Genomic DNA, 19,123 nt, shown 5'->3' with positions numbered 1-19,123 from the left:
ACTCCTGCTGACGGTCGTTCTGTATGTGTTTGCTGTGGGGCTGGTGACAGTGAGGTAAATATGCCTCAAATAGTTGTTGACCTTTCTGTGTGGAGACACGAGGCAGAAGCAGCAGCCACTCTGGTTATGGGACATCCGTCTTTGACAGTGGACAGTGATAGAAAGGCCAGCGCCGTCTTTACTGAGCATCTTAGCTTCGTTGTTTTGTGATTTCATGAAGAAATAATTATAGATAAATGATACATAATTAGCTATTTGTTAGTAGATGTGTGGTTATTATAACAGAGGGCAGAGATCCTCTAAGGCCGTGGTTTATGTAACGCGGTTACAGGACCAGGGCGCCTGACTGCAGCTTCATAGACAATGAGCTATCAGAAGTAGTTTCCACTATGGAGCCTGAGTGTGTGAATCAAACACAGGAAACCAAAGTAGAGCTCAAAATATATATATTATGTTTGTTATGAGAAATGTAAAGACGGATGTACAAAAAAGTAAAGAAAAATATGCAAATATATCACAAACAAAAATAATGTTGACAATACAAAACAGCTTCTTAGGTTCCAAAAGGAGGTGGGATGAGGTGTGGTCCAGTATGTGATTTAGTTCAGTTCCATGGACCTGTGATAGGTCATGTGTCAACAGTTTGATTCAGTCCATAGGTTCACGATTCCTACCGCAACGTAGCGGTGGTCGGGTGGCTCGCCATCCCGCGCTGATCAGGGCTGATCGCGGGAGAAAAAAAAAACCTGACCTAAACAAGGTCAAAAACAAATTATCCTTCAGCGAAGAAAATGAAACCGCATCCTACTGCTGTGACAAAATAAATACATAAATAACAAAGACAATTAATGCCATGTTTCATACAACAATCAACAAACCATCATCTCTTATAATGAATTTCATTCAACATACTATTATAGAAAAACATTCTCATGGGTCCCATCAAAGTATATCAGCCATAAAGCTAATAAATATTATCCAAAGTTAATCGAATATATTTACAAAACTCATTCAATCACAGGTGTTGCGCAACAGATTCAATAATTTAAATGGAATTTAACTCAATGCAAAATCTCATAGGCCGTTTTGGCATTTCATCAGAAAAGTAACAAAAAACATCCAAAACGGACAAATCTACAAAATTCAAATCACTCGTCCAACTCTAGATACGTTAAGTCAACATTCGGCCATAATGGAATAAACAAAAACAACAATATTCAATAAATAAAACTAGTAATTGCACTTACTGTCGCTAGCCTAGCATTAGCTTACCGGCGTTTTAGGATGTGCGATCGCGGCTCCGCATTTTCATTAATTGTGACGAAACAAACAAATAACTCACCGTTGAGTCGATTGTGAGGTAGTGTAAAGATGAATGAATCGGCCGGGTTATTGCACGCTGTCAACTGTAAAATGTGTCGATAGCTGACAAGTACGCCAACCACAGGGACAGCAGCAGCCAGAGGAGCAGGGACATGCAGCTGAATGACCCGGAACTTATGCAGGGTTCATTCCCGCCACAATAAAGGGACTGGCGGAAGTGGGGTCAGAAGCTACCGTGGTTACATTTAGGTGTTCAGCAGCGTCCTGTGTGCAGCAGATTAATCACATCATGTTTGGTTTGGTGGCTTTTTGATGTTATTGTTCGGAGAAAGCTGCCAGGAAACAACTAATAACCGATCAATGACAGCTCAGACAGTCCAGCTGGCTTTCCTCACAAAGTGATTCATTTGTTACCGTCTGTGGTCTCTGAGCAGGCGCAGTGTTACACTGATTTCATCTCCACAAAGCTTCTGTTGAATGTGAGTGAAGCAAGATCACTCCAACCTGTCCTGACACAGCTGAGCTCAGACCAGTATGTCATCACTGTTTGGGTTTGTGCTGAACTGGGCTACTGTTACATGACTGGTAATGAACTGGTAACACCCCAGAGTTCTGTGCGCAATAAGATCTGAATTAATCTAATCCATAAATAAATCATGAACAGCCAACATGCACACATGCTTAACAGAGTGTGTGTGTGTGTGTGTGTGTGTGTGTGTGTGCTTCCTTTGAGTACAGCTGTTTGCATTAATATTTCAGGAAGATGCCCTCAGAGAGACATTATATATGTTTGCATGCTGCATAATTAATATAATAATAAATACCCTTCTAGTGTGATAACAGCAGGGGGCGCTGTGACTGCAGAGTCCTTTTGATGTGCTGTTTTTACGTGACAAATTGCTGCTGACAGATCTATGTGATCACTTATATTAAGAGAGGATTCCTGATTCTCTGTTTAACTTTGTACTGTGACGCTAACGGAGTTTATAAATAAGTCTTTTAATCGTATTAGTTGTAATTAGAAAGACGAACTCCTCTCTCCTGATTGTTGATTGGCTTTTTATGAATTAGGGTGAAAACTTCAAACCCACAAATACCCAAAGAAGCCTGAAACGATGATTTAGCCATGAAGTGAAATCACACAGGGAAGCTGAGATTGTTTGTTGACCTGTGCTTCAGCATGTCTAACTGGGACCTTTACAGCAGTATTTCTGTGTTAGTGTGTTACTGTTCGACACCCTGTGTATCCACGATCAGTCGTCTGCACGTGTCCAGCCTCGCCCCTGTGTTCTACCTAAACGTTTCCATTCTGGTCATTCCCAATGAAGAGTCCACCATCTTTAACCGCTCCAGCTCCGCCTCCTGGGTTTGTCAGTGCCACCGTCTCCGACACACAACAGCTCGCCCGACTGCCATCACGAGCTACCGTCTCCTAAATTTTCCCTGTCAGGTTTTTGTGTTTCTTCTTTCACAAACCCCCCCTGACCCTCACCTCCACCCACCCCACCCCACCTCCTCTGCACCTGCCCTGTGCACTGTGTTGTTCTGGACCAGCTTCACTCAGGCACCTTTCTCCTTCACACACATGTATTCAGTCTTACTGGCTCCAGCTCTCCACCTGGTCCCTGTTCTCACTATAGTTCCCAGTGTTGTCTGCACCATCGCACACATGAAGGGCCTCAGAGTCGAGTCCTGATGTCATGGCGCCCCCGCTTTAAATCCGTCTGTCGCTCCTACAGCTCCTACCTGTGCCTTGCTGTCTCCTGCACAGCCTCAGTATGTGCTCAGTATGTGCAGTACCACAGTACGTCTCTTGGTGTCCCGTCGTGTGCTTTTTCCACATCCACACAGATATGATACAACTCCTTCTAACCTTCTCTGCACTTCCTCATCAGCTCGCTCCCCCTGTGGCTGCTGCAGCTCTGCACCCTGATTCTTCAGTACCAGGACACAAGCATCTGTCCCAACACTGTGTTAAACAATCTAGTTAAAAAGTCCCCTTCATACCTCCAGATGTTTATCAGGACCATCATTCTCCTTCATAGCTGCCCTCATGTCCTCCTTACTCTTACTGCACATCCTTCCAACCTCAGCCAAGTCTTCTTCTGCTTCCTCAGCATGTGCTCTCTCACACAGGTCACTGTAAACCTGCAGCCACTGCCCAGTTCTCCCGTCTACTTTCATTATCCTGAACGTCCTCGTTCACATTTCCTTGTCTTCTTTTCTTCTGTTCAGAGGATGCACTGAACACCACCATGACTCTTTCCCTCATACTTCAAACCATGTTCCAGAGGTTTGAAGTTACACACTAACCTGCTCACTTTATTATTGTGTTTTTGAGCGTTTTCTTCTGCTAGTACCCCCTCACAGTCTCCACCTTCACCATACGTCACCTGCAAGGTCACTGTCTTCAAAGGTGAAGCCTGAAGTAGCCCCTCCCCCTCCATTATCTGATTTCACTGCAGCTTTTACGAGTCAGCCGTGCTATTTCTGATAGGCTCCCCTCTTCTCTCTGTGAGTGTCGCTCATAGAAAACTTGGACACATTAGCCGGTCATGTGAGCTGCTGCCTGTTAGTGCACACACCGCTGCCGCCTCGCAGCAGCCTGGGATTCCTGATTTACTGCTAATTCACTGAGCAGAAGAACAGCGTTTAATGGGGCTCTTTCCTAAAAGTCGTGGCCTGTGTGAGCGATCGTGGCGTGTAGTGTATGTGTTGTTGGCAAGCCGTCACAAGGGGGCGCCCTTCGACAACTTACCTTTGATTTGTGACTCATGAGCAAGAAAAGCATAATGTCAGATTATTAAATGTAATTCATCTTCATAGTAAAGGAGGAAACACGGATGTTTCTCAGTGACTCGTGTTTGTTTTCAGTCAGTTTGAGACAAGAAGAAAAGAAATGAGCAGGAAGCAGAACACATCACTGTTTGCTCCTCCTTTTATATAATAGGACTAATACAGCAGTGTTACATATGTAAATGGCTCCAGCTGTCATAAACTAAGATTCAGGAAGTTCTCTGATTGAAATGCTGGCAGGTGATGGGTAACCCTCCCCAGCATGTTCCCAAGCGTTGCATACAAGCCACTGAAAAGTAGCTGACGACAGGCTGACTGTCTGTGTGGAGAATCAGTAGGAATACGATGGATGAGCACATGAATCTGACATATTTGGAACAACCAGGTCTCGTGAATGACGCCATTTTTACTCCACGTGAAGAGAAAAACATGTAAACAGATCGTGAGCATCAGATCTGTTTATGCTTCACAGTTTCCTGCTCGGCACAATCGTGGATCTAAAGACGTCAGCTGACGGCCCCGCCTGCCTTTGTTGTCTCTGCCCAGCCTTCCTGTCGTTATCCGTGTTTTTGCTCCCCATCCCCTCTGCCCTGTTGCCCTGACAACAGACAGACACCTAGGTTTCCTTGGCGACGGGGCAGTTTCCTGCTTGGACGCTGTGACTGTAGCACAGAGTGTAAGATGTGATTTCAAAGCCAAACCTGGGGATGTGTGTGCTTCACAGCACGCAGCTGTGAGCGGTCCAGCCTCACAGGACACGTCGAGCTTTGTCTGGGTTTGGATTTAAGGAGCTACAGGTTAGAGGAGCAGGGACAGAAATCGTCTGTCAGTGTCCCCGTGAAGCCATCGCTGATGTGATTACTGCTGTTTCACATCAAACACTGCAGTTTTCCAGCAGTGGAAAGAAGCTGCTTTTGCTGGCATCCTTATTGAAGTTTAAAGTTTTCCATTTCTTAGAAAATGTTGCTTATTTTTCATCCTTTTAGGTGCAAATTATTCGTTTTACATATAAGTCATGCAGACCGTCAGTGATGCAGGCGTGCGGCTGTGATTAACATTTCCCACCAAAGACCAGAACTGTGCTTTCCACAGATGAGAGCCGCTGCATGCTGAGCACATGTGGAAGAGGCTGCAGAGCATCGTGCTGCTGGAACCTCGTCAGCACGGCTGCTCTGGTGTTTCAGTGATGGTCTGGGGGACATCCCAACCACTCAGCACCCTTTGAGTCGCTCTAATAACAGCTACTTATTAATAACATTTGTGCACGAAGCTGCCACATAATATTTTCACCTGGATTCTTGGGGTGTCTCTGCACCTACGCAGAATTGTTTCAGTGATGGATGGAAGAACCCTCAGACGATGCCTTGCGTTGGGTTCTGCGTCGACTGGACGCCTTGTGTCGGAGGTGAACTGTTTTGATTTAAAGGTTGATCGTAGCGCTCCCTCTGTGACTCCCAACATTAACTAGCTCACTCGTGAGCGAGAGAAGATCAGCTGTGATCCTGTCTGCTTCATGTCTGTCGTGCGTGCTCAGCACATATCGCAGGAACGTGAAATATTTTGTAGGTTGAGCACAACCAGTGTTCCCCAGTTTCATTACTGGGAGTTTGAAACCAGTGATTAGGCTGACCTGTACTGGCCTGATAAAGCACCGCTACTTGAAACACGTGTAAAAAGCTCGGTGTCTACATTGATGGTTCTTTTAAAGTGAAGAAGCAGGTGAGTGCAGTGTTCAGTCCTGCTTCTTTCAGTTAAGACAGCTGGCCAAGGTAAAGCCAGACCTCCTAACGTCTTTGAGCGTGTTATTCACCTTTCCCTTACTTGCAGATGAGACTACTGCAATTCATTGTGTTATGGTCTAGATCAGGCCTCCATCCATCGTCTTCAGATGGTTCAAAATGCAGCTGCTCTCCTGCTAACTGGTACCAAACGGAGAGAGCATATAACCCCAGTTTTAGCTTCTCTACACTGGCTTCCTGTCTCCTACAGGATCCAATTTAAACTTCTACTTTTTGTTTTTAAGTCATTAATGCCCGAGCCCCTCCTCACCTGTCTGAGCCCCTCTCTGCCTATGCTCCAGGACAAACCACGAGGTCCAGCCCAAAACTAATGCTGTCCATCCCACGGACTGACCTCACATCCCGTGGTGATAGATCCGTCTCTGTGGCAGGTCCCAGACTCTGGAATAGTCTCCCCTTAAATATTAGATCTGCACAAACAAATTTAAATCTTTACTAAAGACACATTTCTATGCCCTGGCTTTTAACACACTATGACCCAAGCATTCTGGTCTTATTTGAATTAGTTTAGTTATTGTTTTAATTCTTTTACTGTCCTATTATTGTTTTTTACTGTTATTATTGTGTTACATTGTTGCTTTTTAATACCATTTTTATATTGTTAAGCACTTTGTGCAGCATCGGCTGTTTGAAATGTGCTATAGAAATAAATTTGACCTTGAAACCAAACCTCCTTAGGAAGCGATTTTATTTTATTTATTTATTTAGGACCGTGCATGTTAGTGAACATAAATGTAAAAAGAAAAATTACATGAATGTAAACATGCCAGATTATAGCCAAAGGCTCATCTTTAATGAGGCCGTGTATTAAGTTTCACACAGCATGGGTGGAACAGCTACTAACCATCACTGCAAGCTCGACAGCAGGAGCCGTCTTCCTGTCGCAGTATACCCCAAACAGCTAATTATTGGACCGCAGGGAAATGGGACGGGTGTTGGTGCCATGAGGGAAAACCGTCGTTCTCCTCGCTCCTCCCTTTGCCTCCTGCTTGCTCCTGCCGACCCCGCTGGTCTCCGCTTTCCCCGACACTGATTAACCCCCCTCCTCTTCCCTAACAACGTTAGGCCCCTTTGATCTCCAGCACTTAAAACCAGCAGCTACCATTGTGCCATCCAAAACATCTCTGTGGTTGCTATGGTTATTCACTTAGATACAATTACTATAGCAACAGTGTTTCTGAGGGCTGGGGAGGAAGTGGCTCAGCAGGGATCCAGGTGGAGACACATGAAAGACACAGGCTGCATATAAACGGTGGATCGGTGAGGGCCGGCCCTCCTCGCCAGCCTCGCCATCGATACGATTTCTCTTTATGTAAATACGTGACACAGATATGTATGTTGAAGAAAGACAGAACATCCTTTCACACGATCCTCTGACACACTTGTCTCTACAATTGGATGTGAAACAGACTTGAAAGGAAAGAAGTCGTGTCAGGTATTAACAGATATATCAAACACATTATCTTCATATGCAGGGGTTAAGACTCTGTCATCAAACACCTTTACAGAGAAAAGTAGCCAAGTGTGTGAGACGATAGCTACAGTGAGTGACAGCTTAGCAAAAATCCTGAAAGTTGGACACTTTATGTCAGCTTTGTCAGCCACACTGCAGAGCTCACAGAAGGCCCACAGCTCTGATGACTCAGTGGATGGGATAAAGCCCTCCAATGTGAACTGCACAGTGGTGTCATCATCACGTGTCCTTCATCTTCTCTGGGATGGATCAATAGATGGCTGATCCAGCCCCGTGTCATGAGGCAGCGCTGCCTGGTTGGCAGAATCTGACTCCAGACCAGCTATATACCATGTACAGTGTTCAATCAACCTTTCACTGGGCATGTGTATAAGGTCACAGCTGTCAGTGTGCTGGATATTTGCAGTGTTTTCAAATGTATTCCACTACAGACTACAGATTACATGCCCCAAAATGTATTCTGTAACGTTACTCAATGAGAGTAATGTATTCTGAATACTTTGGATTACTTAATATATTATCATGCTGTTTACAACTACATGAATGTACTGTTGCTGTGATTTATTACTGTTACTGAAGGTCAGCGGCTCCGAACCGTAGTAAAGGGACCTCTGGCTAACACGTCGGGTTCGTGTCGGCTCGTAGCTGAAAACGAGCTTTACTTTGTTGTCTGGGTCAACTTTGCTAGCAGAGACAGAGAGGCGTTGAAAGGCTGCTCCAACAGAACTTATTGTCAAAGGAGCAGAACAGAGTCAAACCTTCTGTTCTTAGAACTGAAGAAGCTTCTGGATGAGAGGTGAAACGTCTTCAAGCAACTTAAAGAAGTCCAGACGCTTTTCTTTGCAAGCTCCTCAGACTACGATGACCTGGATGACTGAGAACCTTCACAGACAACAGAACTTATTGTTTCGGAGGAAAACAGGAACACGGTGTACGGTCGAGTCTTAACAGCTTACTTACAGCTGGGCTCGTCAGGCTCTCTTCTTGCAGTGGTTATTATTATATTTACATGCTTCCAGCTCCCGTTTCTGCTCGGTGACAGCTGTGCTTTTCCTTTCTCTCCCTCCCTCGCTCACAGACACATCACGGGTACAGCAGTCCATCCTCCCTGCAGCACGGACTACACTGCCCATGATGCTACATTCTGCCTGTTAGCTTAGCACAACAACAACAAGGCCTCTCTCACCCAGGAAACACGCAGCGTGTCACCCTGTAACCATGGCAACCACAACGCTGCCGCCTGGAACAACAGAACATGTCAAACAAACCCAAACAGTCCTGACCCGCCACAATATGAAACAGGAAAGTACCGCCGTGTAATCCATTTATTTCAACAAAGTAACTGTATTCTGAATACCACCTGTTTAAACGGTAACTGTAACAGAATACAGTTACTCGTACATGTATTCCGTTACTCCCCAACATGCAGTGTAATCCATTTATTTCAACAAAGTAACTGTATTCTGAATACCACCTGTTTAAACGGTAACTGTAACAGAATACAGTTACTCGTACGTGTACTCTGTTACTCCCCAACACTGGATGTTTGTCATATAATTGAAATATCATTAAACTCACTACTCGTACTCATAAATATGGTCCGTGCACAAAGCAGCGTCGTCTCTTTCTAACCATCCCTGCTCCAACAAACACGAGGTTGTTTCCATCGCTGCTGCTGTTCCATGTTGTTCAGCTCTTATTGTTACTGTAAGTCTCGTAGTTCTTATTTGTGTGAGGCTTTGCTCCTGCCCGTCACTCTGCTGCTGTTCCATGTTGTTCAGCTCTTATTGTTACTGTAAGTCTCGTGTTTCTTATTTGTGTGAGGCTTTGCTCCTGCCCGTCACTCTGCTGCTGTTCCATGTTGTTCAGCTCTTATTGTTACTGTAAGTCTCGTGTTTCTTATTTGTGTGAGGCTTTGCTCCTGCCCGTCACTCTGCTGCTGTTACATGTTGTTCAGCTCTTATTGTTACTGTAAGTCTCGTGTTCCTCCTCCCTCCCCTCCCTCTCATAAAATATTGAGAGAGCCTGGCACTAGGCCAGACGCCCCCTCCCTCTCTGCCAGGCAGACGGCCAGCTGACGGAGCATGTGGCTGTGGGAGGGGCACGAAGGGCGGCTCGGCTGAGGAGATATTTGTGGTGGCTGTTACAGAACTGCGCTACAACGCTGACATATTTGTCTCCGTGTTCTGGGTGCAGGCAGAGTTATGGCTGGATGGTGTTTATAGTGAGCAGGCTCCCCTGTTATTAAAGCAGAATCGTGTTTCTCATTTAAAGTGGCACATTTCTGAAATGTACAGTAACCATGAACATATTCGTTCTCTAAATGAACGCCACGAGTTGTTCCCACATCGAGCTGCTCTACTCTGAACTCATTCACACGAGCACTTTCTGCTCGAGTGCTTCCTCTGTTCACAGCCACACTCACGGATGCGCTGGAGAACAGCTCGGGTAAGAAGTGTGAACAACATGCTGGCATTTCATTCTACCTGCAGTGGTCAAATCAAGGCAGTGGTCAAATCTAGCTTCTTTCAGCTCAGGCAGCTGCAAAAACAAAGCCAATTCTTTCACGGCAGCACTTTGATCCAGGCCTTTGTCAGCACTCGGCTGCATTACTGTGATGACCTTTATGTTGGAGCTGTGGGCGTCTCCACAGTGGGCCTGGGAAACTTTGAAAAGATGTTTTCTTCTTTCGGCCATAAAATCCAGATCTTGGTTTCCTCTTTGTGAGCACAACAGAGACTCCCCTTGTTTCTTACACAGCCCCCCTTTGGCTTTCATGCACACACACCCACTCAGGGAATAAAGTCACTGCAGCCATTTAGCTGCTTCTCAGCACTCGCTGCATAACCTGAGGTTGGTCAGCCGGTCGACTCGTCGTGCATAGTGACAAATGAGGGATTTCAAATATTTCCAAAGCGATGCATCAGGTTTCTTTGCAGATGAAGTGAGACGTGGATGTTTCACAGCACCAATGAAGATTGTGTTTAAGTGCAGCCGGGCGCACGCTCCCCCAGCGACGCCAGCTTCTTCTCACCGTGCAAACACTTTGATTTGAAATAGATTACAGCCGTGAGTGTTTGACTGTGATGGACTGGTGATGTGATCAGGGTCGCAGGTTTCCACCCGCCTCGTCTCTTTGCATGCAGTGAAGGAAACTATGCAAACTATGCAAGGTGTGCAGTAACAGGTCTGAACAAACCAGCAGCAAATAACTTCCAGTCTCCACAGGTTCAGTGCAGCTGGTGTAACAAAACGTTTGGTTACAACATATTAATGTTCGCACACTGCTGTAAAAACAGTTTTATTAAAATGAACGTGCACTTTTGTAGAAGCTCGTGGTGAACGCTCCACTGCCTTTGTTTTATTGTTACTATTATGTTGTGATGGGTTGAACAGGATGACTTGAGACGTGTGCGATGTGACAGAATAGACAGATGGAAGCCTTCATGTTGGATCAGAACGACGTCGGGCTTGTTGGTCTGCTGTGGTTTGATCAGAAGACTTCCTCAGATCAGCACCGTGGCCCTCCTCTTCCTCTCCCCCATCTGCTTCTTCTAGCAGCTTCCAACACACTGAGGTCTCTGACAGTGAGAGTGACTCCAGTGTTCCTGTAACTTTGAAGCAGAGGTTCAAGACAGATTTGATCTTTCCTTCTGTTTGGGATTGAAGTGATGTAATATCAGGGGGGGCAGGGGGGGCTATGATGTCCTGTCATTCTCATGTAAATCTGTGTTGGGAACATTAATGTTTAATCTGTGTGGGTCTGTGTGGGTCTGTGTGGGTCCGTGAAATCATCCTGATTTCTTTAGCTCATGAACACCGTGTGGGGTCAGTGTTAACAACATGGTGCAGAAAGGAAACACAAGCGTGGAGTCGGTGGGATTGTGCAAACGGTGGCTCGTGCATCAATCAGCTCCAGCTGTGATGCATCTCTTTGATTAGTGGGAGCAGCAAACTCCATCCAGATAGCTTCCTTTGTTTTTTTCACTTGACTGATCGATCAGCGCACAGCTCCGTTTAGCACACACGCCATCTTTAACGACGGCGTGGAGTCTGTGCCCTGTTCCTCCCACACACGAGTGTTCGTTCATGTTCGGCCTTTGTGTCTGAGCGTTTCCTCTCGGTGTGTCTGTAACGAGGAAGCCACGGGCAGGTCGCACACAAACGTATGGCTGCCGAGTGTGCGAGTGTGGCAACGTGTGGCAACTATTCTGGTTTGCCAGCGACGTTTCCAGATAAACACTGGTGGCAGCTGCTGCCATGGCAACACCATTGTGCTCCCTCCCTCCCTCGCTCGTCTCCCCTCCCTCTCCCCAACCACTCCTCTCTCTCATGCTCCGCCGGCTCAGAGAGCGAGCACCAGAGAGGAGAGAGGTCAGCTCGATTCAGAGGACAGAAAGAAGAAAGGAATAACCCGGAGTGGACGGGGACAGGATGAGCGAGGACAGCCACTCCCACTACAGGCTGGACCCCAGCGATCGCCTCAACGGGCTGGGACAGAGGAGGAAGAGACCCAAGAAGGTAAACGAATAGATGGAGAGCCACGTGGTGCAAAGTGTGTAAGGATGGAGCACCCCACCCTGCAAAAAGAGAAAGGAGGTGGGGTTAGGTGAGGTTTGTTTATGTGCAGACGAGCGTCCACATGATGTTAGGAGCACCGAACCATCCGAACTCTCACCCCGTCGTCTCCTGTGGAGTGTGTGGCTGCTCCCCCACAGCAGCTGTATCCTCTCTCGTATCCTTCGTCTCCTGGTGTTGTGTTGCTCCACAGTGAGTCGTAGTAGGAGGCTCACATGCTGTCAGGGTGGGTCCCTGCTCGCTCTTTGTGTGCCTGTCGTTGGGGGTTTTGGTGTTTGCAGCTATCAGGAGGTTTGTGTTGTAGCCTGATGTGAGAAGTGTTGTTATTATCATCATTTTTAACATTTCTGCACCGCTACAATAAACAGACACACACCCATCAGCCTGTTTACAGATCTATACGCCCATCAAGACGTGAAACACACATTGCACAAATCTACTATAATGTGTTCATATGTGTTATAAAATAAAGAGGTAAAGTATTAGCTGTTCAGGTTGATTTATAAATATGACCTCAGCACGTGAAATCCTTCTGCTGACATCCCTAAAAGCTCGTCAGACCAACGAAGCTGTACAACACAAATAACCAGACCAAACCAGGGTTGTGCGTCTGTTGTTGAGAACATTGTCAGTAAACCACAGATCAGTGTTTATGTACCAGTGACGTCCTGTCAGTCTCGATGTAATGATTCCTGACAGCGCGTCTTTGTGTGCCACCTGCTCGCTCAGCAGCTACACAACCCAGGAGCTCAGTTTTGAAACAAACCTTAGCACAGTGTTTGTGTGTCCGCCGGGAGTGATGTCTCACTCCGTTTCCATCCTTTTCTCGTGAACAGCGATCTGGTGTTTCTGAGGACACAGAAGCATCCAGCGTCATTATTTTTGTGTATGTCGTGTGAGCTGAGAGTGGAGCGCTGCAACCAAAGGTAGTGAGCGCGTCGGCCTTTAACGTCGCGGCTGGTTGTGCGATCGCGTCGCCGCTGAACTCGTGAGAGTTTGTCTCAGGGATCTTTACATTTGAAGTCAGGTGAACATCCAGTGAACTAACAGAACATTCAGGAGCAGTTTACTCTCATGAATGTCAGACAAACTGAGGTTTGTGTGTCAGTTAGATTCTTTAAGTCGTTAAAGTGTCTCTGTTAGGAAAAGCATCTGTTTCCTCCACTTCTGCAGAACTGCGTGACCTGTAGCATCATTGCAGGAAGTATCCTGTGACAATGAGTGACTGCACATCATCATTATCAACACATAAACCTGTGGTCTGGACCTGCAGTTCTTATTTTTACTGTCTGGTTTTGTGTAAAGCAGCACTTCAGTAAGCACCTGTGAAGCACACAGTCATAGTCGAGTAATGAAGCGATCCATATGTGAAACATATTCCACGTCTACAGGATAGTGGAGGTTACATGGGTCAACCTGGCAAACTGTACCAGCACATGTGATCACACTGATAGCAGAACACAGGTATGTGAGTCTCTACGACGAGGTCAGAAACCAGTAACAAATGTTTCATGTGATTCGTTTTTCTCCAGTTTGTCTGCAGTGAACCTTAAATACTCACTGAACCAGCTGTTTCCTGATGTGGTGACGTGTGTCGGTGATGAAGCCAACACTCTGTCCAGTGTTGGGCAAGTTACTTGAAAAAAGTAATCAGTAACTAATTACTTCCCAAAAAAAGTAATCCCGTTACTTTACTGATTACTTATTTTCAAAAGTAATTAGTTACTTAGTTACTTTTTAATTTAATTATCTGCAACATTCTCTGACTGGAAGAAATGAGTTTAACATTTAAACCTATTTTCTGCACATTCCAGCTCATAAAATAAAATATTTTTTGTGTTTACACTCAGTCTTTCAAATAGATGCAAGTAAAACACAGCAGAAAATAAATAAAGTCAAAGACTCAGCGGTCCTGTTGCTCTATTTTCACCTGTAAAGCAGGAGTGGGGCAGGCGGAGGTTTACCCTGGTGCAGGTGTGCCGCGGTCAGTGGAAGAATCCGCGAGTTTCTCTGTGAGTTTCCCATTACGTCGTAGCTACTCGGTGCTTGTTTGGAAGTTTAGGGGTTTTTTCGCTGTAAAAAGAAGTTTTCTTCCCACGCACAGCGGACACTAATGTTTTTGTCACTTTTTATGGAATCAAACTCAAAGTAAGGTCAGTACTTCCACGCTTTAAACGCTGCACGCTCATACTCTCTCTGCACTCGATATGTGATCCATTGTTGATCTGCACACAGCTGTTGTCACTAACGTCGCACTCGCTTACGTCACTGTCGTGAGACATTCTCGCAAAAAAATCACGGTTTTAGTAACGCAGTAACGCAGCGTTCCTACGGGAAAGTAACAGTAATCTAATTACCGTTTTTGCAATAGTAATCCCTTACTTTACTCGTTATTTGAAAAAAGTAATCGGATTACGCGTTACTGGAGCGTTGTTCTCCTCTGTAACAAAGCAGTGATAAAGGAATAGATGCTGATTTTATTAACTTGTGTCTTTGTGCTGCTGGATTCAGTCTGAAGCAGGCAGCAGTGCTGAACCTACCAGTGTAAATGTGATGGTGGAAGCAGAGGCCAGCACTTGGCAGTGCTAAACACAATAAAAGACTCACAAGTTCCTGCTCAAAGGTCAGCTGCCTTCAGATCAATCATTAACCTGCAGCAGGTTGTGGCCTGATGTGTTTGTAAGAGTTTCACTTTCAGGAGGAGAAGATTTAAACGAGTCACACAAATGTGAACTACAAAGTCTGTGACACACAATTTATGCAAACTGCAGTAAATCTGACCTGAAGAAATCCAGTCTTCTGCCTGTTGTGGTTGTGACAGCTGCTCGTAGGAGAGTTTGTTTGTAGGAGGTGGAGATGTTCTCAGATCAAGTGCGTAATCGTCTCTTTGTGTAGACGCTAAAAGCTGTGAGCCAAAACTCTCTGCTCTGAAACTCTTCACTCAGTCCTCACGCTGAGAGTTTAGAGGCTGAACTTCTTGTTCCTCCATAACACTTTTCATGAAGCAGCAGAAATGAGCTTGTGTTTCTCAGCAGTGCGCACACAGAGAACCGATCCTCTCTGCTCAGTCTGAACAAATCAAAGTGAAACGTCAGTGAAAACACAGCTGCTGATCAAACTGTGTCAGATTAATGCCTCAATGTTTCACTGTGAGGTTAAAAAATACATAAAAATGATTTAAAGAAGTAGGAGGCAGATTTTCACAATAAGAGCACTTTGTTTTTAATTCAGTTAATGTCAAACTGTCATCAACACCTCTGTGTCGTCTCCGTCTCTGAGCAGATTCAGGCATTACTCAAATAATAACGGCTTTTTTTCACTATTATACTTTTCATTAGTCTCCAGGTTGATGATTATAAACAGAATTATTAAAGTTTTTATCATTTCAGGCTGAAAATCAACATGAATTTGGTTCTAATCAAAGAAGCTCCTTTAATGTGTGTCATTAAAATCCTCACACAGACTTAAAAAGGCGACATTAACATTAAAATAAATGAAAGAAGCTTCAGCTGAGAGCTTCATGCAGTCATCATCAGCAGCTCATAGCAGTCACAGCTCTTTATTACGCAGCTTTGCAGGAATTAAAGTGGCTGAAGTGTCAGAGTTTGTGTGAGAAGCTGCTTCATGGACAGCTGTACACACGTCTTTATTATTTCTTCATAAATCAAACACACAGGTTTGTCTGCAGATGATTTAAAGTGTGTCGTTGTGCAGTTAAAGCTGTTTGTGTGACGCCCTGACCTCCTGTGAATGAAACAGCCAATCAGATCCATCAGAGAGAGAGCAGGAAGTGTTGTGTGTTTGTGACAGAACAAGGAAACAGTGATGATGATGAACATAAAGGTCCTCTGATGTTTCCTGTTACAGTAACGCTTGTTCATCTGTTGCTCTCCTACACTTTCCTATAAATAAAGGAGAAAAAGTCCGTTTAGTTTCATTTCCTACAGCTCAGAGTTACACTTCACATTCCTGCTGTCACATCAAAAAGCTTCACTTTGGTCCAACATCTACATGTTAACATGAAACACAGACAGACTCAGAACATCTGGAACATCTGCACTTTGACCCAAACTGTTATAGCAGGATATTTTCTGCATATTTCTTATGTTGGACCTGTTTGAACTGTAAACGACCTGTAATCATCTGTAAATGGTGTGAGACACACTGAGGCCACCTACAGGGCAGCTGGGGAACAGCAGGGATCTGAAATCATACGAGACGTTAGTGAGTGAGAAGAACAAATGGACTTAAGATGGCTCGAAGTGATCAAAGTTGATCTAAAACAGAAGATAAATCCACTGATTCTTTGTAAAGTTCATCTGCTGCTCACATGAATCCATGAAAGATTTATTTCACTGAATGTTTCTTCAAAGCTCATTTCAACCTGTTGAAGTCATGAATGAAAGTGCAGACTGAGAGTGGATCACATGATGTTTGAGGTGTGTCATGTGACATGTTCAGTATTGTCACACATGTCTAGATTGTCCCTGATATCATAACTGCTCAAACACTGATGATTATATTTGAAGAATTATTCCTGATGGCAGCAAAGTTTGAATGGAGCTCTCTGTCTGTGCTGATTTGTCGCCCTCTGGAGGTCAAAGCACAAACCTACAGGGCAGCTGGGGAACAGCAGGGATCTGAAATCATACGAGATGTTAGTGAGAAGTTAGAACAAACGGACTTAAGATGGCTCGAAGTGATCAAAGTTGATCTAAAACAGAAGATAAATCCAAAGCAGCATCAGATGAATGTTACCATTTCCAGTTACGGTGCCCTTCATCTAATATGGAAATGTGTTGTTTTTTTAGCCGTGTTGTTGTTCTTCCTATTGTGTTTAGGCCAGAGATGCTCTTCAAACAGCGGACAGACATGACCACATTACAAGAACATGGTGTGAGTCCGATTTGATATTCCAGTCAACGCTGAGAGACCTTAACCAGGAAGTCAGAGGTCAGCTGATGCTGCGAGCAGGAAGTGAACCAAGGGAAAGGTCCACTCTACTCAATCTCAAAGAAAATATGCTGGTATTTGTTGATGTTGATGGTACAATAAAAAGATATAATATAATAAATAATAAAATATCATGTGATGATGAGATGTGTTGTTGGTGTTTGTATTTTCTGTAAATGTCTTTTTTAATGTAAATGCTTTGTTCCAGACGGACAGGGAATCAGTTGCTGTACGATGACATCATCTTGATGTTGACGAGGAGGGCGAGAAAAACTAGTTTAGTCCTGCAGATGGCGATCTTGCACCGTGTTCAGAGAGCCGACACTTTGATGGTGCTGCTCTACTCAGCTTACTTTAGCCTGGGTTGGACTCTATATGAGCAGCTTCCACTCTGGTTTCACTCTTAAACACACTTGTTTGATTTCACTTGTAAAAGTTGAAGAATAAATATTTTATTACAAAATTATTTGTTGATGCATTTTTTTAGGGTCAAATATCTTGTTTGATTTGAGGAATGAACTGTTAGGGTGGAAAAAGTGAATCAGGTTAAAATAGTGGTGCTTTATATCAGTGAAGATGTATAATGTAATTTAAAATGTTGATGATGGGTTGTAGTGGGCTTGTACTTACAAAACTGCCTCATTTTATTGGAATGATCCACAGTTGCATCCATTCACGGATGACATCTGACATCATTTGACATCTGGTCTGAACACGTTTGTACACAAGATGCCTCAGTTCTGGATGTTCCCACAGACTCCTCTGTGCACCTAAAGAAAAGGTCAAGGGTCAGCAGCACATGTAGTTGGGACAAGTCTTCAGTCGCACAAACTACACAATCATTTTCCTCCAATGACGACTTTTCACTTGCAGAAATGGTCCTGTGTGATTTCCAGGCTGTGATATAAAAACTAGTTCCTAATGGCAGCGACTCACTCAGTAAACATGTGTTTCCTTCACCAACCTCACACACAGATCCAATAAGATCAGGAAGTGGGCAGTATAGTACAATATGTGTTATTCTGTGCTGCACTGCCCAAACTAAAGATCTGCTGAAGTGTTGGAAATGATCCAGATGTTTATTTTGGACGATACAGCAGAAGATCAGACATGAAAGTGGAGATAACACAGAAGACCTGCAGCAAAGGTCAGAGGTCAGACTGGGCCCTGGATTCAACAATGAGCCAATGATCATCAAGCAGTGACTAAAGCAGAGCCCTGACGTTCTGACATTCATCACACAGTCAGAACAAATGTCTGCTGATGACTTCATCTCATGAAACGACTGATAGATGTCAGTTCATTGATCAGCTGAGCTGCTGATCTTCATCGTCACAGAAACATTCAGCTTGTTTCAATAAGTAAATAACTCCCACTACTCCCAGTTTGAACTGTTCCCACTCAAAATGCTGTGAGAACAATGATCATTGTAGGACTTCACAAACATCACGTGTTGTTTTCCACATGTAAGATCAGCAAACACACAGAAACTTCCTGTTGCCACACACGGCCTCTAAAATCTCTTCCACGCTTTCTGTCTGAAGTCCACTCTCTGTGTCGGATCCACAGGAAACAACAAGATCTTATTAACATGGTTTTCAATGTGTCTCCTTCCAAAAAGTCCAACCAATGAACAAATGTGTGTATTTGTGGAGGCCGAACAAAAGCATGACACATTTCTCTGTTTCTATAAACTGGAGTCAAACACAAACATGAAGAGTTTCACTGACAGACTCCAAAATGCCCCCACAGTGGATCAAAGGGAAATCCTACAGTGTGGCCAGAGACTCTTAATGGCTCCAACATCAACACATCCACAATGTTGGATCCAGTTGTGCCTCACAGAGTTACTAAGACACACCCTCTGCCAGCATCACAACAGCTCCACCTGCTTCACCTGCCTCCTCAGCATCTGTACACCTGAAGAGAAAAGAAAGGCTCCAACAGCTCAAATCTACAAAGGATTCATGAAGTTTCATCCAACAATAACATGTTTGCCTTCCACAGTGTGCTGTTAGACACCACTGTACCTCTGCCATTTCAAAAAGAGCAGCTTGGGAACATTTTGGCTCCAAACACTTTGTGTTTAAGTTCTTTGTTTTCTTTGTGAAGCCGACAACATCTGGAGCTTTGTGACTCATAGAAACATCATTTTGTTCTTTAGATGACAGCAGATTGGGACTGAATAATCAATCACTAT

The 19,123-nt window shown here is 44.5% G+C and overlaps 1 protein-coding gene and 1 long non-coding RNA gene across 3 annotated transcripts in view; one reads left to right on the top strand and one right to left on the bottom strand.

The window, feature by feature from the left end:
- Window positions 1-17,499, top strand: part of LOC146679512 (uncharacterized) — a 44,248-nt gene extending 26,749 nt beyond the window's left edge. Inside the window, exons 1-3 of one of the 2 annotated variants that reach the window (XM_085450261.1) lie at window positions 11,139-11,913; window positions 16,812-16,997; window positions 17,132-17,499. In XM_085450261.1, the coding sequence (XP_085306387.1) occupies window positions 11,827-11,913; window positions 16,812-16,997; window positions 17,132-17,161 (303 nt within the window). In that variant the 5' untranslated portion in view covers window positions 11,139-11,826 and the 3' untranslated portion in view covers window positions 17,162-17,499. Of the gene's footprint in view, window positions 1-11,138; window positions 11,914-16,811; window positions 16,998-17,131 lie in introns of those variants that run through there. The other variant, XR_014918553.1, reaches the window with a different exon arrangement.
- Window positions 430-1,570, bottom strand: LOC146679513 (uncharacterized). The gene is made up of 2 exons (XR_014918554.1): window positions 1,343-1,570; window positions 430-810 (listed from the first exon to the last, which is right to left on the bottom strand). It is a non-coding gene; the product is annotated as an uncharacterized LOC146679513 (long non-coding RNA).
- Window positions 17,500-19,123: the final 1,624 nt, after the last annotated feature.

This window comes from Copadichromis virginalis, unplaced genomic scaffold (genome assembly GCF_057382275.1).
Source record: "Copadichromis virginalis isolate Kocher_CV1m ecotype Utaka unplaced genomic scaffold, C_Virginalis_male_GT1.1 unmapped_scaffold_1, whole genome shotgun sequence".
Lineage (NCBI taxonomy): Eukaryota > Metazoa > Chordata > Actinopteri > Cichliformes > Cichlidae > Copadichromis > Copadichromis virginalis.
The sequence above is the reverse complement of the archived record's forward strand: the minus strand, read 5'-3'. Positions and strand labels throughout refer to the sequence as shown.